The sequence below is a fragment of the Felis catus genome, chromosome A3 (assembly GCF_018350175.1).
Source record: "Felis catus isolate Fca126 chromosome A3, F.catus_Fca126_mat1.0, whole genome shotgun sequence".
In the NCBI taxonomy this organism is placed as follows: domain Eukaryota; kingdom Metazoa; phylum Chordata; class Mammalia; order Carnivora; family Felidae; genus Felis; species Felis catus.
Window position 1 is genome coordinate 11717709 of NC_058370.1, and position 22292 is coordinate 11740000.

At 48.7% G+C, this 22292-nt stretch overlaps 1 protein-coding gene and 2 long non-coding RNA genes across 7 annotated transcripts in view; 1 reads left to right on the forward strand and 2 right to left on the reverse strand.

The window, feature by feature from the left end:
• Nucleotides 1-4604: 4604 nt before the first annotated feature.
• On the reverse strand, nucleotides 4605-6946 carry LOC105260411. The gene is made up of 3 exons (XR_890100.3): nucleotides 6193-6946; nucleotides 5515-5678; nucleotides 4605-4662 (listed from the first exon to the last, which is right to left on the reverse strand). It is a non-coding gene; the product is annotated as an uncharacterized LOC105260411 (long non-coding RNA).
• A 2019-nt stretch (nucleotides 6947-8965) lies between these two features.
• The window catches only part of UBE2V1 (ubiquitin conjugating enzyme E2 V1), a 31056-nt gene continuing 17729 nt past the window's right edge, over nucleotides 8966-22292 (forward strand). The window contains exon 1 of one of the 5 annotated variants that reach the window (XM_003983388.6): nucleotides 8966-9107. In XM_003983388.6, the coding sequence (XP_003983437.1) occupies nucleotides 9086-9107 (22 nt within the window). In that variant the 5' untranslated portion in view covers nucleotides 8966-9085. Of the gene's footprint in view, nucleotides 9108-9370; nucleotides 9535-10423; nucleotides 10466-22292 lie in introns of those variants that run through there. The other 4 variants (XM_019826366.3, XM_045053504.1, XM_019826367.3 and 1 more) reach the window with 4 other exon arrangements.
• On the reverse strand, nucleotides 10317-10852 carry LOC123384280. The gene is made up of 2 exons (XR_006595103.1): nucleotides 10584-10852; nucleotides 10317-10504 (listed from the first exon to the last, which is right to left on the reverse strand). It is a non-coding gene; the product is annotated as an uncharacterized LOC123384280 (long non-coding RNA).

The window sequence follows — 22292 nt, forward strand, 5'->3', positions numbered from 1 at the left end:
CCTGTAGGAGATTGAGCCAACTAGGGGAAACGGTGGCAGACTGGACAGAAAGTGCAAAGGCCCCGAGGCAGGAACAAGTTTGAGGTTTTCAGGAAACAGTGGGACTGGACTGGAGGGAACAAGGGGAAAGTGGAAGATATGGTTGGAAAAATCAGCACTTGTTATATGGAGCCTCACAAGCTGAGGAAGTTGGGAGACACTGGACGTTTTAGACAAATATCTTGTTTTGAACAAGTAATTACAAGGCACCTCCCATGTGCTAGGCACTGAGATTCAGTAGTGAACATTACAATCAATATGTAGCCTGAGCTTCATAGTTTCTGCAATATTAGCAAAAAAAAAAGATGTTAGGGACACAGAAATTGTAAAATACTCTTCAGAGTGGTCACAGATAAAGCTTTTTTTTAAGAGAGCATGTGTAGGAGAGGGGCAGAGACAGAGACAGAGACACAGAATCTGAAGCAGGCTCCAGGCTCCGAGCTGTCAGCACAGAGCCCGACGCGGGGCTCGAAACCCCGCCGTGAGATCATGACCTGAGTCGAAGTTGGACGCTTGACCAGCTGAGCCACCCAGGCGCCCCAGATAAAGCTTTGCCCTGAAAGTATGCCCACCACTAGACTTGATTTGTGACTGTCCGAGGGGATCCCAAAAGGAAGGGGAATTAGAGTTCAATTCATTAATAACAAAATAGCTTAAGTAAAAATAGCTAAAATCATTTTTGTTAACTCCTATAATAACTGAAAAGTTGAGTTAATAACTGACTTAAGGTTTGGCAGGACCCAAGGGTTCACATGATTCACCAGACCTTGGTCAATCTACTTCCGTTTTTCTCTTGAGTTGAGACTTGAGATTGGACCAGCTCTGCAATCTCAGTGGAAAAGTTTCCCCGCCCAAACCCAGTGGCCGCAGCAGAAGCCCGGGCCAGGCTCCCACTGGGACAGATTGTGTCTTGTGGTGGTTCGTGGTTCTGATTGGCCAGGTTTGAAACAGGTTCACCCGGAATTGCAGGGATGGGAACAACACTTCCCAAGCCACAGGATGAGAGGAGGGAGATGGTTCCCAAAAGAAAAGGTAAGGTGTTATCAAAGGAGGTCTACAGTGGATGGGGCAGCCAGCCAAACTCTGGAGGGGTCAGATAAGCAGCCTTGGGGCTGCAAGAGTTGGTTTCCTGTTCACAAGCCCCGGTGGGGAGACTGTCCAGGCCGACCAACCTGTGTTAATTACCCTGGCCCAGCAAAAATACAGCCTAAGTCCAAAGAGGTGAACTGGCTTGCCCAAGACGGCACAGCTGCTAAGGCAGAGCCAGGCCTCACACACAGACTTGTCTTGCTGCTCCTGAATCCCAGGGACTGGGAAAACACCTTCAGAACCAGAAGGAGTGTCCGGTCTGATTGTGTTGGGTCATTTGTGAGATATGGGTGTTGCAAACAAGTGCCTGTGAGGGCTGGGCAGGGAGAAATGCTCATATCTGCTGAACACTTAACCACATGCCAGACTGCAGAGAGCTCCATACATCGGATCTGAGAGGTGAAGACACTTAGCCCCATTTGCAGATAAGGAAACTGAGGCACTGGGGTCATGTAACAGGCCCACAGTCACATAGCTAGTAGGTGGCAGGGCTGGAATCCGAGCCCTGATCTGACCCAGAGCCCCGGTGCTTTCACACCTGCCTGTAGCCCCAGTGGAGGGATGGAAGTGAGGAGGCAGGTGGCAAGTGAGAAATGCGTCGAGAAAATAGCAACAGAGCAGGATGAGAAAGAGCAGCTGACACAGAGGGCTGGGATGCCCTGGAGACATCAGGCCCAGAGAGCAGCTGCTGCTCACATCAGCCGATTAAAGAGGAGCCAGAAATCCAGATTTTTAAAGACGTTGGCTCCATTTTTTAAACATACAGTAGACAAGGGCGCCAGGGTGGCTCAGCTGGTTAAGCCCTCAACCTCAGCTCAGGTCACCATCTCATGGCTGGTGAGTTCAAGCCCCGCATCAGGCTCTGTACTGACATCTCAGAGCCTGGAGCCTGCTTCTGATTCTGTGTCTCCCTCTCCCTCTGCCCCTCGCCCACTTGCACTCTGTCTCTGTCTCTCTCTCAAAAATACATATTAAAAAATATATACAGTAGGCAAAATAAAACAGGTGTACGGGCTGACTTCTGCCCTCAGCTTCCCAGCTGGTGCGGGATGGCCTGCCTTTAGGTGGATTTGTGCTGCTATCTGGTGGCGGAGTGGGGCAGGTAGCAACGCAGGGCAAACGTGTATTTCCAGCTTGGCTGGGAATGCCCTGCATCCCCCTCTATGCTGGCTGCTTCTTCCAGGGGATCTTCGAGGGGCACCTGTCCCCAACTTTACCCCCGCCCCCTTTTGATAAACCTAAATAATTTCAAGCTACCCTTTAAACTATTCTTTAATAGGTAATGCATGCGTAAGGTAAAGACTAAGAACCAAACAGAAGGATCTAGAGCAGGGGTCCACTGATGGCCACCTGTGAGCCAAAGCTGGCCCACTTGTTATTCTATGGCCCCAGGAGCATTTTTTTAAGTGGCTGGGGGGCAAAAAAGAATATTTCCTAACACATCAAGTTCAAATTTCAGTGTGGCCGTAAAGTTTTACTGGCACGCAGCCACACCCATTCATTTGCACATTGCCTAATACAGCAGCAAAGTTGAGAGCCAAATGGCCCTCAAAACCTAAAATATTTACTTATGTGGCCCCTTACCAAAAAAAAAAAAAAAAAAAAAAAAATCTACCAACTCCTGGTCTAGAGTGAAGAGTAACGTGTTCCCACTCATGTTTTTCCAAGCCCTGTTTCCCTCCCCAGAAGCCATACTTCAACAAGTCCCTCGCAAATCCCTTGAACAGGCAGAGAGGCGTGCCCGGCCCCTGCTTTCACACGATCAGTAGAATATTATACACACAGTTCGGCACCTTACCTTTTCTCACTTAGCGTATTTGGGAGACAATGTTAGATCAATACTTCCTTCCTCTTTTTGACAGCCGTGTAGCATTCCAACTTCATATTGGACTTTCATGTTTTAACTCGCCTTTTGTTGCACGTTGAGGTTGTTTCCAGTCTTGGGTAATACAAGACTGCTGTTATGTGCAGGGGAGAACCTGACTCTTTGCTCATCAGGGCCAGCAGACCCCTGAGGGGTTAATTCCTAGGAACCGAATGGTTGGGCCCCGGGTGTCTGTGTTACATTTGGATAGTTCAGGCCAAATTGCTTTCCAATTGCCCATCTAAACTCACAACTTTTGAGAGTGCCAGTTTCCCCACACCCTTGCCAACACAGTGTGTTATCAAGTGTTTTGTTCTTTGCCAATCTGATAGGTGGTTTTAATTTGCATTTCTCTTACTCTCTTTCATTGACTCTAAGAGATCATTGATTGTAAGATGCATCCTGATTCCACAGATGTGTGAATGTAATAATGTGCATCTCAGAATCATTGAAATATAGTATGTTGAATGACCGCGGGTATCTTACCTCATTTCCTTACTCTGCACATGTCCTTTTCCTATTTTTCTTGGGAGGCAGGGCAGTAGTGGTTAAGAGCTTGGGGTTCAAATCCGAGCTCTGCCACTTACAAGCTTGTAACTTTGGCCAAGTTACTAAACCTCTGTGTCTGTTTCCTCATCTGTAAGAAGAGATAACAGTACCTACCTTATAAGGTAGTTGTGAAGCTTAGATGAATTAATATAGGCAAAATACTATGTTCCTGGAACGTAGTAAATGCTGCATAAATGTTGGCTATGATTAACTTCTTTTCTTTTGGACTGTTTATCTTTTTTTTTTTTTTTTTTTTTCCCACAATGAGTTGCAAGGGCTCTTTATAATGTAGGGAAACTCACCCTTTGGTCCTACCCACCCCACCGCCGCAGATAATGTAGGGAAACTCACCCTTTGGTCCTACCCACCCCACCGCCGCAGACTTCTGATTCTTATTTATTTTTCCCTGACCACAAAAGTAACATGATACAAAATTCAGACATTACAGAAATGAACTGTGTAGGAAGAAGCCAACGGAAACAACTCAGATGTCCATTGAGAGGAGTGAGTAGATAAATGGTAACATCCCCCTATCCACCCACTCCCATCCCTTTTGGGTTTTACATACTTCAGCAACTTCATCAAATGTTAAATAAAACATTTTCATGTTATGCTTCAGACACACCCCAGAGGGACATCATTCCATGTATGTGCCATGAAATGCCATTAGCAAGTGTGTTTCCCACACCCACACAATCTCAGACCCCCTCCCCAGGCATTCTACTCTCTGTCTTCTGGGTGCCCACGATCCTTCCTGTGAACAATTTGTCAGCTTTACATTCTGTAGTTTGTATTATAAAAGCTGTAGCAGGAGGTTGGGGAGTTTTTTCTTAACTATAAATTGGAAATAAGATCATAAAATTATATAATGTTATCTATAAGCTGGCTACTCCAAGTGCGGTCTGCGCATCCCCTAGGGGCTTGTTAGAAATGCAGCATTTCAGGGGCGCCTGGGTGGCGCAGTCGGTTAAGCGTCCGACTTCAGCCAGGTCACGATCTCGCGGTCCGTGAGTTTGAGCCCCGCGTCCGGCTCTGGGCTGATGGCTCAGAGCCTGGAGCCTGTTTCCGATTCTGTGTCTCCCTCTCTTTCTGCTCCTCCCCCGTTCATGCTCTGTCTCTCTCTGTCCCAAAAATAAATAAACGTTGAAAAAAAAATTAAAAAAAAAAAAAAAAAAGAAATGCAGCATTTCAGCACAACCCCCACCCCCAAACACACATACAGAATCAGAATCTGCATTTTAACAAGACTCCTAGTGATTTGTGTGCACATTAGAGTTTTGAAAAGTATTGCTCGGGGGGCACCTGGGTGGTGCAGTCAGTTAGGCATCCGACTTCAGCTCAGGTCGTGATCTCACAGTTTGTGAGTTTCTGTGCTGCCTGCTCAGAGCCTGGAGCCTGTTTGGGATCCTGTGTGTGTTCTCTCTGCTCCTCCCCTGCTTGTGCGCACTCTCTCTCTCAAAAATAAATAGACACTTAAAAAATATATTGTTCTAGAGGCACCTGAGTGGCTCAGTCGGTTAAGTGGCCAACTTCGGCTCAGGTCATGATCTTGCAGTCCATGAGTTCAAGCCCCGCGTCGGGCTCTGTGCTGACAGCTCAGAGCCTGGAGCCTCTTTCAGATTCTGTGTCTCCCTCTCTCTGACCCTCCCCTATTCATGCTCTGTCCCTCCCTGTCTCAAAAATAAATAAAACGTTAATATATATATATATATATATATATATATATATATATAGTTCTAAAAAATAATACCGTAGGCTTCAGCAAGTATGCTGCATTTTTTACATTTTGAATATACTACTCATGCCTTTCACATCACACAGATTCCCAAACTGCCCAGATGTTTTCCCACCTTGTTGAGAATAGTGTTTGACTGAACACTGGGGAACAGGCCACATGTGTCTCTTCACTGGAGCACTGTGCAGCCTCCTGTACCTACCAGGTATGCTTTTGACTGTAAAGAGCGAAAACCTACCTTTAAGAGCAGCTTCAGCAATAAAGACACTTATCTCACATCTTACGAAATCTTAAGAAACCTGTAGGTAGACAGCCCCGGGATTCCTTCAGCAGCCCAACCACATCATCCGAGGTCCTAGCTCTTGCCATCTTCCTGTGCCAGCACCTTCTTTCTCTGGACACCTGTAATGTACCATAGACTTTGTGGCCTCTTGATTGCCACAGCCCCAACCATCAAAAAACCTCCTTTTATAGGAAGGAGGAAAAGGGACAAAAAGAAGTTTTCTCCTCAGTTATTCTTAAGGGAGGGAAACTTTCCAAACACGTCCCCTCCTCAACTCATTGGTGGGAAAGAACTAGGTGACCCGCGCACCCTGGGACCAATCACTGGCAAAAGGAAATGGCTGTGCCAGTGATTAGCTTGGATTCACACCTGGAACCGGACCTTCAGCCTCCTAAACAAAACCAGCTATGTGGGCACGAAAGGACATGGTGACTGAATGCAGTCAACGGTGTCCAACACACCCCCTCTCTGGCTCCCCGCCTCCAACCTTGCTGCCGCCCCATTCAATCTCCTCAAGGCCGCCAGGCTGCAATTGGTAAAAAATGCAACCCCGCCCACGCTTTCCCCCAAATCTCCCAAGCTCCCCGGAGGAAACGGCAGGTGCCCCAGGGTTCAGAGAAATGAATTCCAAACCTGATTTTATTCCTTCCTTGTTGTGGGATCCTGGGAAAGCATTCCTACGCTTCTGAGCCTCAGTTTCCTTATCTGACAAATAGAGATGATAAAAGCTTCTTTGCAAGGGTCATTGAGGATTAATAAGAAAAATAATAGCTAATACTTAATACGGCACTCGCTCTGTGTCAAGGCCTTCTCTAAATTCTTTAGTTCCATTAACCATTTTAATCTTCCCAACAATCCGATAAACAGGACTCTTGTCCTGTAAACAGCTACCAGCTCCAGCCCAAGGCGGAGATGAAGCGCAGGCACCCGCCGAATCCGGCTCGGGGGACTGGCTGTGACTTCCGAGAGAGGGGATGGAGCTGCTCGGAGGGAGCTTCAGCGCCGAGGACCACAACTCCCGGCAGGCTCCGCGACGCCGCTGAACTACAATACCCAGCATGCCCCGGGCCGTCGGGTTTAACCTATTCCTCCTGCAAGGTGTTCCGCAGCGGAATTTGCTCTACTGTGAATTTTGCTTGCCAGAAATTCCCCTAGAGAACCAAGGAATCTATGCGAGTAAACGTTTAGGAGCATCGTGGATAAATGGCTTGTGTTTTCATCCTCACTCCTTCACCTGTCAGCTCTGAGTCTGTTTTCTCATCTCTAAAATGGGGATGTCCCTAGAATTTGCCGCATCCAGTTGCTGAAAGGATTAAAAACTGGAAATGACGGCTTGGTAAATATCAGCTAGCGTCCCCTCCTCCCTCTGTGCTAAAGAGTTTTATCAAAGCATTTCATCTCTACAGCAACCCTATGAGGTTGATACTATCAACCCCGCCCCCCCCCCCCCTTTTCAGAAGGGGGAACTGATGCCAAAAGAGATTCAAGTCTCTTTCCTAAAGTCACAAAGCAAAGGGAGTGGTGAAGGAAGACAGAAACCCAGAAATTTTCACTCCGGAGGTGAGTCCACTTTAGGAGCCCAAATGCTTCCCACTTGCTACTGAGGCTTTCCAATGACCCAGAGTCCAAGGCAAATATTTTCTGTGCTCTTCAAGATAAACTTGAATCACGTGATAAACGGGACACTCTCAAGGTGATTACCTGTTGCCAGGCTGGGAAGGAGACGCACGTGGCACTTTGAGAATCAATTATAGCTGAATCCCACCAGGTTGGAGAGATCAAGGAAAGTTTCCCTGAGGGGGTGATGCTGGCTGTGAGAACTGAAGAGCAGAAGAGCACAGGCAAAAGCCCTAAGGGTAGAGGGCACGTGTTGCAGAGGGCTTGAAAAAGGCCAGTGTTGCTGGAGAGGTGCAGGCAAGTCTCAGAGATACAGGCTGTGTTAAGGAGGGGGGAAAGAGGCACCCAGGGTGCAAATTTTAGGGAAGTATTCACTTGCAGGATAGTGCAGGGGCAGAACTGAGACCTAAGACTAAAAGTCTCCTTAAATGAGGCTTAAGTGAAAGCTCTAGACATCTCACAGGTGTCTTACTGGTCCCGCCCTAGGCCTTTGGTTAGGGTGGCCATCCATCGTGGTTTGCCCAGAAGAGTCCTGTTGTCCTGGCGCGATTATACCGGGCCTTCTTTGAATCCGACGTTCCTCTTAGTCGGAGGAGCATTCTATGGTCACGTGACTTGTAGAGCCTATCTTATCACAAGGAAATGGGGAGCCACTGAAAGATTTAACTGAAGGGCGTTTTGAGCAAATTCTGTCTGCCACACAGAGACTGGACCTTGGGGGCAAGAATAAAGGGTGCTGAGGTCACCCAAGTGGGAGACAAGGACAGCCTACCCTAAGTAAGACAAATAAATGGAGCCGAGAAATGCTTAGGAGGCACTGCTGTCGGAACCAGGTGATGCAATGGATGTGCTGGATGAGAGCTTCCCATTTCCTTGTTGCCTGTACTGAAAGTCCCCGTCCTTCCTCTGCCAGGGTTAGCTGTGTTACCTTGAGGCAGTCCCTTTACCTCGCAGCTTGTTTGTACATCCATTTCAGGGCTTCTAAGACCATTTACAATAAAGGAGCAGTCCCTTCTTGGATTTAATATATATTTGCAAACATGTGTCTGTAGGACCTTTGCACATGCTGCTCCCTCTACCTCCTAATCATTCAGTTTCAGTTTCAATGTGACCACTTTAGGAGGCCCCTGCTGCCCCGTCCCTGCTTTACTCTCCGTCCTATCATAGTTATATATTCTTTCCTATTTCTTTGTTAACTGGCTATCTCCGATTAAAATGTAAGCCCGCAAGAGCAGACTTCAGGGGTATGTATCCATTCCCACAACCTAGCACAGCGCCTAGCACATAGTTGTTCTTAGTAAATATTTCTTTGGATGAATAAATGGATTGATAAGTGAATGAATGAGTGAGTGAATGCTTTCCCTGACAACTTAATGCCCCCCAACATTCTCTGGCCAGGGAGCATGGATCCTGGAAGCAAGACATTTCTGGCCTGGGTTCAAATTCAGACTTAGTCACTTAACTGCTAAATTGTGATAAATCGCTTAACCCTCCTCAGCTCATTTTTCACATTAATCCCGACCTGGTAGAAATATTGTGAGGCTCCAGCTAGATAGGAAAACGCTCGCAGCGAAATGGGTAACTTTTTTTAAGCTTTCTTTTCTTCTGTATCTTTCATAATCGAGTCCTCCCAAGTCCGATCACCCCCGCCCTTCTCACCAAGCACCTCAATAACTCCCTCGCACCCGAGCCTGGAGGGACATGCAGGTTGCTGGGCCCTCCCGCACACAAATCATGTTTCCTCCCTCTGAAAAGGCAGCGAAAAAACCTTCCCGGCAACGGGTCGCGCGGTCGGCGTAGCGGGCGTCAGCGGTGTCGTCTGCGCAGGCGCGGACGCCTGCGCAGAAGGGCCCGGGGAAACGGGTGGGGGGTGAAGAAGGGGCCGGCCTTCGAGCGACAGCGACGCAAGATGGCAGCCACCACGGGCTCGGGTGAGCTGGGGCGCCGGACCCGGCCTGCCGAGGGGGCGCGGGCTTGGGCCAGGGACTGGGGACCCGCAAAGGCCCTAGCAGCGGGACCGGGGCCTCTGCGCTCCCTCTGTCCGCTGGGCTCCGCGGCGGCGACCCTGGCGGCCAGAGTGGGGAGGAGGAGCAGGCGGTGGCCGGAAGCACGGGCGGGGGCCTGAGGGGCCTGTGGGCGGCGCGGCGGGGCTCACAGGCTTCCCCGGGCGGCGTGAGGGCCCTGTTGGGAGGAAGGACCCGGCCCCAAGGCAATGCTGAGCGGCCGGAGCTATCGAGGGGCGAGCCCAGAGGCACTCCTGAGGAGACGAGGCTGGCGGCTCTGGGGGAGATCCAGGGGCCCCCCAGAGGATAAGGAAGCGCCCCTAAATGGATGAGAGTCCTTTACCGGGTGATGGAGGTCCGAGTGAGGGGGTAGCCATCCTTGGGATGTCCGTTTGGCGGGGACTTCAGAGAACCCCTTAGGATGGATGGAAGGAGAAAACGATCTCAAGGGGGTGACCGAGGATCCTCCATTGGTTAAGGGGACGGCTCCAGCGTTAGTTTGGGGGATGGGGTTAGCCGAGGAAATCTCTCTGTCGCTTGGAAAGGGGGCGTCTTGGCGTGGCTGGTTTTGGCGGAGCGGGGCGGGGGGGGGATTAAGGGCATCAGGACTGGCGAAGTGAGAAGGGAAAACGATCTCTCAGATTCCAAAGGGGAATGACCCTATCGTTATCAGGCTTTTCTTTGAGGAGACATGTTAGGTTTTAGGAGCCAAGCTCTGAGTGGGGCAGCGGTGGAAACTTTCGACATTGGGTGAATTGGAAGCCCTGGGGGTACCTGTTCGGTGCGGGATGTCCACCGAGGGAAGCCACAGGCGATGGTTGAGAGTGGGGGAAAGTTCAGAGATGTTTCTCTCCTGAAAAGAAAAATCTCCTCTCTCGGGTGAGGGAAGCATACCCTAGCAGTGCCTGTTTTACGGAGACTGTCACTCCGTTCCACTCCTTTGGATGTTGGGAAAAGATAAGTGGGTTCAGCTCAGCAGTTCCCTATTGAGTGGGTGGGTATGGGGAGAGGCACAAGTGAAATGAGTCTGGGTGACTGGGGCAGGAAAGCTGAGCAAATCCCCATCTCCAGGACGCAGCAGAGGGAATAAGGGGGCTGTGCTTTGGAGGAGGGGGAGTGCTCCCAGTCTCGTGTAGGTAGAGGGAAGCGGCATTTATTTTGAGACTGGATTCGCTGTTCTACACTCTTTAGATGGGCCAGAGGATCAGATCACGAAGAGTCCGTTTCCGAGTTAACGTTCCGCAAATGGGCATCAGGGGATGGACTCAGATGGCCTTCTTGAGGAGGTAGGGTGAGGATTAGCTGGGGGAGGTCCCCCAGAGACGCTGTTAAGGTAAGAGAGAATCCAGAAGTGCAGGATTTGGGGGAAGACTCAGTGTCCCCCTTATGGAGAGGCGGCTGTACCTGTCGGCCAAGGAGGTCCTCTCAAATGCGGGGACGACGGGTGACCTCTGATGAAGCAGGCAGGGCCGCCAGCCCGGCTACTGAAATCCTCTGGCTAGTTAAGGCCACAGCATCAGCACTGTCAGGGGAGGTGACCTAAAGGGAAGGGGGCGATGGGAGTCCCGTCTTTCCGGGGCGATGCGCCTCCAGTGTCCCAGGGAGCCATCCTTGTCTGTTGCAGTGGCCGTGGAGGGGATTGGCTGTAGGGGTTCAGACCGAAGTGACCTGTCACAAGCTGCCTTTTAAACTTAAAGCAGTGGGGTCCTTTTAAGCAGTGGGGTCCTCCGGGGGGAGGGAGGAGACCACACATCCTTTTCCTGGAGTTTGGTTTCAGCTGGGATAGTGCTGAGTCAACTTGTCTTGCACGATACTGCCACAGAAGAGAGAGGCTGAGTCAGGCCAGCCTGCTGGGGGAAACTTCGCACCAGAATAGCACCCCTGTCAGGTTGCTAGGAAGTGGGGGGCACAGCGTGCCCGTGGCAGCCAGCGTTATGGTTGCGTTGCAGCTCGGCCCTGTGTGCAGGCACTTGAGATTGGCCACCTACAGTCCGGCTTAGCAGCTACTTGATTCTAACTTCTTGAGGCCCTGCCAGTTGATGATTGCTTCATAAATGCTACTGCAGTCAGATCAGACCTCATCGGCTGCTGTCCTAATGTCAAGAGCACTTGGCATGGTTTGGGTGACAAGGAGTGGGCTTCCAGGCGCTCCAACACGGGCTTCCCGAAAGTCCTTTGTCTGTTTATTCAACAGATGTTTATCGAGGGCCTGTTGTGTCCCCTTGTGAACGGTGGGTGAGAGAGACACAGCCCCTGGCCTTCAGGAGCTTCCACTCTAGTCGGGAAGAAAGCCGCCAAAGGAGTAAATAATGATTAAGGCAGTTGCAGATAGCATTTGGCGCTACGAAGGAAATTGTGCGATGTGATCAAGAGCAGGTGGGGAGGTGATCTGGGAAGATGACATTTGAACGGTTAGAAGGGATGGCAGGAGCCAGCCCGACAGTGTGTATCGCAGGCAGGGGAGGCGGGGACAGTGAGTGCAAAGGCCTCATGGCAGGCCCAAGCTCAGTGTCCTGAAAGAACAGATTAAAGGCCTTCCCGTGCAAGAGAGGCTTGCTAAGGAGATGAGTTGAAGAGCTCTAGCTTTGGATTTTATTAAGTGTGAAGGAAAGCCATCGAGTGAGCGAGTGGTATGCATTAGGCCTTCAGTAACTGTTGAATGAATGAATGAATGAATGAATGAATGAATGAATGAATCTTAAACGGAGGGGAACGACACAATCTGGCCTGTGCAGAGTGCCGAGGGTAGAAGCAGAAGGGCCTTAGTTGGGTTAAACCAAAACGAATGTCCAGGCTTCTGCTCTCTAACCCTGAGAAGTCACTCAGGTTGGTCAGGGGCCCTGAGGCCTTCCTTCGGTTTAGAACCAGCCACCTGATTAACCTGTGCCCTCGTTGCCAGGAAACAGCTGGGAAGCCTGTGAGTTCCTGTAAAGGGCTGCCCTTCGTTTTCTTTTGGTCCAACACCTTGGCATCTCCCTTGGTTCTGCGGTGCGTGAGTTCTGCATAGACCCTGGAGGGTGGTACCGTGAAAAGCCCCCGAGACTCCTTCAGGATGCCCGTGCTGTGGCGGGTGACTGCCTCCGCCGTGGCCAGGATTGCGGGACCTCAGGCCCTTGGCTGCCAGGCCCTTCGTCTCACCCGGCATCCCACGGGCTTCCCTGACAGTTGCCCAGCAAACCTGAGTGCCCCAAGAGTAACCCCTGATGGGGTGTGATTTTAAGTTTGCATTCGCTGGAGTGGCCTCCTCTACACATTCAGCATATGTGCAGACTTGACCGTGTGGGCGCTGGGGGCTCAGGAGCCCTCCGTTCCATTCAGGGGTGTTCCCAGAGAGCTGGAGATGGGAGATGAGAGCCTGTAGTCCGGGAAGTTGGGCTTGGTCCTGTGTGTCTCGCTGTGTGAACGTCTTGTGCCGCTAGTGGCCGCCTACCTCTTGTACAGCGTGGGCCCTGCGTTCGGGAGACCCGCTCACCTGCCTCGCGCTCCGCTGGTGGAGGGGAAGCGCTGTGTTGGGCCAGTACGACCTGTTGCTCTCTTCAGGGATTCCCGAGGTTAATTGTGACGATTGTGATGGTCCCCTTCGTGGGAACTTTCGAACCGTGCTTTTCACTCCAGCACACGCCCTCTCTCCTGCCCCTTCCCTCTCACCTGAACTGTAGCTACAGGACTTTGATGAAGGTGGAATACAAAAGGTGAAGTCGGGAATCCTCTGTTTAATTCCGAAAGGCCCCAGTTGAAGGACAGAGCAGTGTATTTGGTGGAGTAAACGTTTAACACTAAACTACTTCAGAGTTTTCCGGGTAATTTGACTTCCCTGTTATGTCATCTCATGCAATGCTCCACAGCCTAATGGGCTAACCAGGGAAAGTGCTGTCCCCACGTCATTGCCGAGGGAGATTGGTGGCTGAGCGGTGGCACTGAGGCTAGAGCCCCGGGGTTTGGCTCCACCGCCCTCCCCAACCCTCCCCAGTGCCTTAGCAAAGAAACGGAAAGGCCTGGAGTTGGGCGTATGCCCTTCCTAGGTCTTGGGGTGTTTCGTTGATCTTGGTGGTGAGAGAAAGGGCTTTAAAGAGAAGGATCTGCAGCTGCAGCAGGGTCCCTTGTTACAGGAACCCTGGCCACTGTTTGTCCCGTTCTGGGTAACGTGCTGTCCTGTGAGCGTGAAGTCCCCTTTTAAGGAAGTTCTTTCTTGTACCTCATACTCACTGGGCTTGGGGCCCCTCGTGTCACGTTCGAAGCAGGACTTTGTCTTCCATCACGTGCAGGCCCTTCAGACTTCTTTTGAAAGAGCACTTCTGGGGCTGACTGTGTGCTAGACGCGGGTTTCAATTCAGTCAAATTAAATGATCTCAGTCCTCCCGGCAGAAATTTGAGACCCGTGTCTGTCCTGAAGGTGAGAAAAATAGGCCCAGAGACGGGAAAGGACTTGCCCGGGGCGCAGAGCCGGTGATGTGTAGAGCGAGGGTGCAGGGCCTGGGGCAGTTCTGCTCCAGGGCGCGTGCTCTCGGCCATATTCTCATTCTTCCAGCCCCCTTTGCCTTCTCTCCAGCCAGGCATCCACATTCCTTCAGCCCCTCACAGGTCTGTTGACATTTCCGACTCGGCCAAGTGTCTTTCACGGGTGGATAGTCGCGGCCCTCAGGTAGGATTCTTTCCTCACCCTTCCACCCACCCATCACAAGTCCAGGAGGTATAACCCAACGAGAGATGCCCGATCCTCCTCTCCATCTCTTCTCTTGCCATTCTTGCCCAACCAGAACCATCTGTCTCTCCCCTGGAAGACTGCAGAAGCCAGCTTCCGGTCTTGCCCTTTTCCAGTCCGTTCTCTAGAGGAGGCGCATGAACTCTTGCAGACCGAAAGCGGAAACCGCCGCTCCCCTGCAGAAAGCCCTCAGAATCAAATCACCCTGCGCTTAGAGTCAAGTCATTCTCTTTTCTGAGGCGCAGACGGCCCTCTGTGATCTGGGTCTTGCCCACCCCCTGACCTCGTGTGGTATCACGCACACCTCTGCTCTTGCTCCGACCCCTTTGGGAATGCTCTGCCCCCACATCTTCACGTGATTGGCTGCCTCTTGTTCTTCAGGTCTCCTCTCTCCAGAAAGGCCATCCCTAACGACCCCCATTCAGTGTAGTCTTTTGAGTCATTACCACATGTCTCCTTTGTCCTTCTAAAGCACTCACCTTGGGGCACCTGGGTGGCTCAGTGGGTTAAACGTCCAACTTCGACTCAGGTCACGATCTTGTGGTTCGTGATTTCAATCCTCACGTCGGGCTCTGTGCCGACAGCTCAGGGCCTGGAGCCTGCTTCCGATTCTGTGTCTCCCTCTCTCTCTGCCCCTCCCCTGCTCGTGCTCCTATGTCCTCGGCACCCAGCATAGTCCCTTTCCCTAACATAGTAGGTGCTTGGTAAATATTTGTTGACTGTTGCAGTGAATTAATCAAAGGTCTCACCTTGATGTGGCCAATACGTGAATTTGACAGATTTTGGAGGAACAGCGTGTCTGATAAGACAGAAGCAAAAGTGACTGACTCTTCAGCTTTTCAAAAAGAAAAGCCCTTGTCCTGATTAGTTGGTATTTCTAAAGGGACTTTAGCGTAGACTTAACTCTGTCCTCTCCTTCCCTAACTGTCCCGACACACTTCCCACATCTTACTCTTTGTCTCCACCCCTGTCAGAAAATCTGGTCCTTGTCCCTGGCCACCCTAGTGTCAGAGAAACACAAGGTCTCGTAATTTGTCACCAGCTGTCGGTTGTCCCATTGTGTGGACTGTAAAGATAGATCGCCACTGTTTCTTCCCCCGGATTGGCAGTTCTTAAACTAGCGTGCATGCGCATCGCCAGGATTGCTTGTTCAGTTGCTGGGCTCCACCCTTAGAGTCCCAGATCCAGGAGTTCTGTAGTGTGTTGCAGTGTTCTGGGATGGGGCCTGCGAATTTACATTTCTAGTGGGTTCCCAGATGATGTGTAGGCTGCAGGGCTGGGGACCATACTCGAGGACCACTGCTGTAGAGGAGAGAAAACACCTCCTCTGGGCAGGCACTAACTAGGGAGCCAGACTGCACTGGCCAGTTGCTCAGAAATAAAAGTTACCCGCTGCCAACTTTCTGTCTACTTTTCAGGAACATTGAAGCTGGTGCATCACCTTCCAGGCCTCCTTATTTTCCAAGACAGAAGCAGTACCAGACTCCTAGCTCAGTTCACTATCTTCTTAAAATAGGCAACCAAACCAGTTTTAACTGGCAACTTTCAGGAGAAACCTGTGAGGCTTGGTCAGGCCAGGGTTTTCCAAGATTGCATGTTGTATAATAGCAGCTGCTTGGTGGCCGTGATTTTCCCAAAAGATGTTTTAAAGGGCTTCAAATCCATTTCGTACCACAAATATTTTAATAGGTGGCTGTGTTTCATATTACTGCATTAAATGTTTTACTATGACATGGTATAAAACCCTATCAAATATTCATGCTTTTTCAACCTGGTTGTCATATTTTCTTTGTAATATCCTGCAGCTGCTGACTTTTCAGTTTATATTTAGCCGGGAGAATAACTGGCTGACTTTCGATACTGACACAGATCCAGGAAAAATCCTTCTGGAAAGAATTCTGAAGTAACAGGAGCAAATATTTTCTTTTTAAAAATCTTGGATTACTGTGGTATTTTAGCACCTTGGTGAAGTTATCTTAACATTTTCATGTTAACTTTTTAATAGTTTATTAAGATTAGTTAAGAGTTCATTTTTACATCCTCTGTATTGCCCCTTGAAGCTGTTTCTCCAGCTGTCTTTTGGTGTCAGATTCACACAGATATTAGGAATCTTAAGATTTAGGTTGATTCAGTAGATTAAAAAGGCATAGCAATTAAACATATATTAGAGCATTCTTAAGTTTTTCTGATCTGTTATGCTTCAGTTCTTCGGCATGTGTGGATTTAATTTTTAAATATATTCACTGAAGAAGCACCTGGGTGGCTCATTCAGTTAAGTGTCCATCTGTTGGTTTTGGCTCAGGTGATGATCTCACAGTTCATGAGTTCAAGCCCTGCATCGGGCTTTGAGCTGACAGCACAGAGCCTGCTTGGGATCCTCTGTCTTCCTCTTTCTGTGCCCCTTCCCTGCTCGTGCTCTCTCTCAAACATAAATAAACATTTAAATATATTCAGTGAAATCCTATGTTAAAATTAGTGTATCACGATTTTAAGCTTATACTCTCCATTTGGGATGGGATGAAGTCCTAACTTATGACTGGTGCACTCACAAGGTCTATAGGATCCGTCTATCCATCCATCCATCCGTCCGTCCATCCATCCATCCATCCATCTATCTATCTATCTATCTATTTATTTATTTATTTATTTATTTAATATTTTATTTTTAAGTAATCTCTACCCAACATGGGGCTCAAACTCACAACCCCGGGATCAAGAGTCACATGGTTTACCGACTGAGCCAGTCAGGCACCCTTGAATTCCACCAATATTTGGATTTATATCCCTGGATAGGCCCTGAAGTTCTAGCACTAGGGCATAGTCAGGCCATTTGGAGTTGAGTGTGCTTGCTTTGTAGAAAATACTGATGTAATAACTTCATACACAGTTTCTATGGTTTAGAATATCAGTAACATGCTTTCATATATGTTTTCTGAAACAAAGTTCATTTTGTAGTGAAGAATCCTTTTGACTTGTGTGGTTTGGGTAAAAAACCAGTTTTCCTTCATTTAAAAAAAATGTAGGTTTCCCTGAAAGTATCTATTATACTTGATTTAAAAAAGCTAGTTATTTGGGGCGCCTGGGTGGCGCAGTCGGTTAAGCGTCCGACTTCAGCCAGGTCACGATCTCGCGGTCCGTGAGTTTGAGCCCCGCGTTGGGCTCTGGGCTGATGGCTCGGAGCCTGGAGCCTGTTTCCGATTCTGTGTCTCCCTCTCTCTCTGCCCCTCCTCCGTTCATGCTCTGTCTCTCTCTGTCCCAAAAATAAATAAACGTTGAAAAAAAAATTTTAAAAAGCTAGTTATCAATTTTTAAAGATCTCAAAAGACGTTAGGTATCTCCGTTACATGGTAGCAGAGTTCAGTGTCTTGGCCACATAGACCATGTTAGAGTTTACGGTGGGAAAGGAAGAGTTGGGTTGCCTGGGGGCTCAGTTGGTTGAGCGTCCACCTCTTGATTTTGGCTCAGGTCATGAACTCCCAGTTTGTGGGATCGAGCCCCACATCGGACTTTGCGCTGACAGTGCAGAGCCTGCTTGGGATTCCCCCTCCCTCTCTCTCTCTCTCTCTCTCTCTCTCTCTCTCTCTCTCTCTCTCTCTCTCTCTCTTTCTCTCCCTCTCTCTCCCTCTCTCTCTCTCTCTGCCCCTCCCCTGCTGGACACTCTTCTTTCTCATAATAAATAAACAAACAAAAAGGGGAAGGAAGAGTTGGTGCTGTTTCTCCAATCAGGAAATGTTTATTAAGTACCATTATATGACAGGTAACATAACAGATTCAGGGGAGGCAGGGTTGAATGAGTCACAGCTCTAACTCAAGAAGCTCCAAGAGTGAGTCAGACAATAAAAAGGAAATAAAATAAAATGTAAAGAAAAAGAAAAGGCCCGGCACAGACATTGTGTGAGGGTAAAGGTACGTGAGAGAGGGGTGCTTGACAAGACCTCTGTAGACTGCCTGGTTTTCTAATTTAAGATTCATATTTCTTCTCAAGATCATTCAGAATTCAATGTGTAACTTTCCTTGGGCTACTGAAAATCCATACTCAGCCCCTTTGATAATCTTTATGATGTCAAGAATTTCTTTTAATAGTGCTATGAGTGTTTCTGTGCTGTATTTTCAGAAATAAACAGAGTTTCAGAGTTAGGATTTTGTGACATCGAACATTATTCATTCTGAAATAAGATCCCTTGCTAGCACCCAGCCACCCATTCATTCATTCAACAAGCATTTGAGTGCATACTCTGGCAAGGCACTCCTTGAGGGGTTGGAGATTTGGCGTGAACCAAAGAGATGAAGCTTTGCTCTCGTGAAGCGTATTTTTGTTCAGATGGGGAGAGACAGTAAACCACTAATGAAGTAGAAATGAATATATTTAAACTGTCAAGTGGTAACAAGTGCTGTGAAGAAAAAAAAAGCAAGATGGGGCACCTGGGTAGCTCAGTCTGTTAAGTGTCCCACTTTGGCGCAGGTCATGATCTCACAGCTCGTGAGTTCGAGCCCCACGTCAGGCTCTGTGCTGACAGCTCGGAGCCTGGAGCCTGCTCCGGATTCTGTGTCTCCCTCTCTCTCTGCCCCTCCCCCACTCACGCTCTGTCTCTGTCTCTCAAAAAATAAATAAACGTTAAAAATGATTTTTTTAGGGGCGCCTGGGTGGCGCAGTCGGTTAAGCGTCCGACTTCAGCCAGGTCACGATCTCGCGGTCCGTGAGTTCGAGCCCCGCGTCAGGCTCTGGGCTGATGGCTCAGAGCCTGGAGCCTGTTTCCGATTCTCTGTCTCCCTCTCTCTCTGCCCCTCCCCCATTCATGCTCTGTCTCTCTCTGTCCCAAAAATAAATAAACGTTGAAAAAAAAAAATTTAAAAAAAAATGATTTTTTTAAATAAAAGGCAAAATAAGGCAATGGAAGTGGCTGAGTGATGGAAGTGAACTTACTTTAAAAAGCCAACTGTGGAGACTAGACTGCAGGGACAGGCCAGGTAGGCTGAGCAACCAGTTAGGAAGCGGAGAGGGCATGGACTGCAGGGATCATAGTGGAGATGGTGAAAATGGGCCACGTTTGGAATACATCTGGAAATGGGTTGGGTATAGGGTGTAAGGGAAAGAGTTCTCATCTCGACTCCCAAGATTTGTGGCCAGAGCAATCTGGTAAATGTTTGTGCCACATGCTGGGATTGAGGAGTGGGTTGTTTTTGTGTTTTTCGAGGAGTACAAGGCAAGTTCTGTTTGGAAGTGTTTTTAGAGTCTTAGTAGCCATCTAAACGGAGATGTCAGGGAGGCTGTTAATTGGAAATGTAAATTGGAAAGTCTCCAGCCTCTTTGGTCTGGGTAAGACCGCTTGGGGATGGCTAAGTAGAGTAGACGGAAAGGCAGAGGGCTACGGGCTCTGCCCTGAGGTCAGGCAGGCAGTATTCGGAGGTCAGGGAGGTGCAGCCAAGCAGCCAGGGAGGTAGGACGAGAACCTGAGGCCCAGGGAAGCCCAGGAGTTGCCACTGGAGCTCCAGGAAGTGGGGGTGGGAGCTGAAAATTTGGCCAGAGGGTGCTCCTGGTGCCCCTGACCAGAGTGGTTTCGGTGGGTGACTAGGTGGAAAGGGCTGATTGGAGTAGGTGCAAGTAAGGTGAAGAATGGCAGACAGGGAATCAGGACAGCCTTTTTGAGGTTTTTTGCTAAGAAGGAACAAAGAAATGTGATGGTAACTAGAAGGGATATGGAGTCAAGTGAGGGGGTTTGTTTTGTATTTTATGATCTGTGATACAATGTGCCAGTGACGGTGACTCGATAAAAAAATTACTCCGCCAGATACTACACACGCTGCTTTACAGGTTTTATCTCATTGATTGTTCCTTGCCACCCATAGAGGCAGAGAGTGATGGCATCCCCGTTTTGCTAAGGCTCAAGGTAACTGGTAAAGTCGCACAGCTAAGGTTACGAGGAAGCTGTGGACTTGATCTGGACTTGATCCCAGATCTGTGCTCGTAATCCTCTGTGCAAAGATCGTCGAATTTTCTCTAGAGTACACTCTGATTCTTTTTGTGGGAAATAACTTAGCCATTGCTCTGACGAGCATTTAGAAAATAGAATGGTGGGGCGCCTGGATGGCTCAGTGGGTTAAGCATTTGACTTCAACTCAGGTCCTGATTATCTCATGGTTCCTGAGTTCAGGCCCCACGTCAGGCTGTCTGCTGTCAGCACAGAGTCTGCTTCGGGTCCAGCGTCCCCGTCTCAGTGCCCCTCCCCAGCTTGTGTGTGCTTTCTCTCTCAAAAATAAATAAAACATTAAAAAAAAAAAAAAAGAATGGTATGGGGTGCCTAACTGATTCAGTCATTAGAGCATGCGACTCTTGATCTTGGGGTTGTAAATTTGAGCCCCACGTTGGGTGTAGAGATTGCTTAAAAACAAAATCTTTTTTAAAATAATAACAAATAGAATGATAGACCAGGTATTCTCATGATTGTATGTTTGTGACATCTAAAAATAATTTGTCATTTATAACATGCGAGGAAGCATGGATGACTTAGTGCTTTTTTTTAAGTTTATTTATTAGAGAGAGAGAGAGAGCACACAAGTGGAGGGGGAGGGACAGAAGGGTAGACAGAGGATCCAAAGTGGGCTCCGTACTGGTTGCAGAGAACCCAGTGTGGGGCTCAAACCCACAAACTGCAAGATCATGACCTGAGCCAAAGTCGACTCTTAACCAACTGAGCCACCCAGGCACCCTGTATTTATTTTTTATAAAATGGGGTTTGCATACCTTTTTATTCTCTCCCCCACCCCAATTTTGGATTTATCAACAAGTTCTTATGCAAAGCCTGTTTTTATGTCACGTTGTAAACATGGGAACTGCTGCCAAACTCATGCAAATTGATATGCACTGCCTTAACTCTCTTAACATTCCTGTTTCCCACCCCCTGGGCCTATAAGAAGTTGATTAGATGTTCTGTCCCAATATTTGCTCCAAGCAGATGCTTCTGGCTCTGCATCCTGAGGTGAATGGTGGCACAGCCCTCACCTGGCCTCTGATCCTTCACAGCCCACCCTGAACATTACCCGGGAGATTCGCTTTATCTCTAGTCCTACTCAGAGTCTTGTAGCTCCCGCCGGTGCTCCTGAGGATAAAGTCCAGTCCCTCTCCGTCCCACCTCTGTAGCTTTCATCAAATTCAGAGGGGCCTAGGACCCCTCAGAGGTAAAACAGAACAAAACAACAAAACCATTGTTCTGTGATAGGTTATATTTCTGTCATCCAAAGTTTTGATGCTGTTCTGTTTCATTGAACTTTATACTCCAGTTGGGAGACTTCTGTTTTTCTTTCATAGTCGCTATAAAGGTCTAGCGTGGGATTGGATGAGTGTTGGATGTTATCGCACAGAAAGAAAGTTGTGTACATATATGTTACTGACATTCATATATAAGGAAATTCTGACAAGCAGGTAAAAAGCCTGGAAGAGAGAGAGAGAGAATCCCAAGCAGGCCCTGCACCCTCCACGGCGCACAAACCGTGAGATCAGGACCTGAACCCAAGAGTCGGATAAGTAACTGACTGAACCACCCAGACTCCCCCTAGCAAACTTTTAATTACAGTCCTGAGACGTGTGGATATTTTGCCTGAAGTGTGGAGTGAGCTCAGTTTTACGCATGTTAAACATGGTGAACCCCAAATGGTGCCTTACCAAGTAGAGTTTAGTAAACCAGCTAACCGGGTGCTAATCAGCCCCTTCTGTTTAAATATCAGAAAAACTAAATGAACCACTCCATAGTTTTATAATTTCCGATTTCTGCTAGCTGTCGTTATTCCCCAAACTCTGCTTTTAGTCAGCTCTTGAGTGAAAATAAAAGTTTATGTCTTAGTAAAATAAGTTCAAGGTAACAGTGCTGTTTTAGAGCTATAGTTTGTGGACTTGAACTCTTCAATATTTAGCTGAATAAAGGTCAACAGAGTACTGCACCCGCTGATGCCAGATTCGCCCAGTGTTTATCAATCTCACCTTCTGACAAAAGAAAGGGTTTAAAATATTCTCTAAGCTAAGTCTAGGATGTTAAAGATCAGAGACTTTTTTTAAGTTACTTACTATTTATTTTTGAGAAAGAGAGAGTGGGAGCAGGGAAGGGGCAGAGAGCAGGCTCCGTGCTGTCAGTTTAAGAGCCCAAGCATCGCAGAGCCTGACGTGGGGCTCGAACTCATGAAACTGTGAGATCATGACCTGAGCCGAAATCGAGAGTCGGACGGATGCTCAACTGATGGAGCCACCCAGGCGCCCCAGGATCAAAGAGGTTCTTGAGAACAATTCGGTGACCCCCAGATGTTGTAAAACGGTGGTCCATAAGCTGAATCGGACCGACAGATACTTGGCCAGAGCAAAGGAGTGACTGCGCCCTTCAGACAGACATGTATTTTCCAGCTCACCTGAGTTCTTAATACTC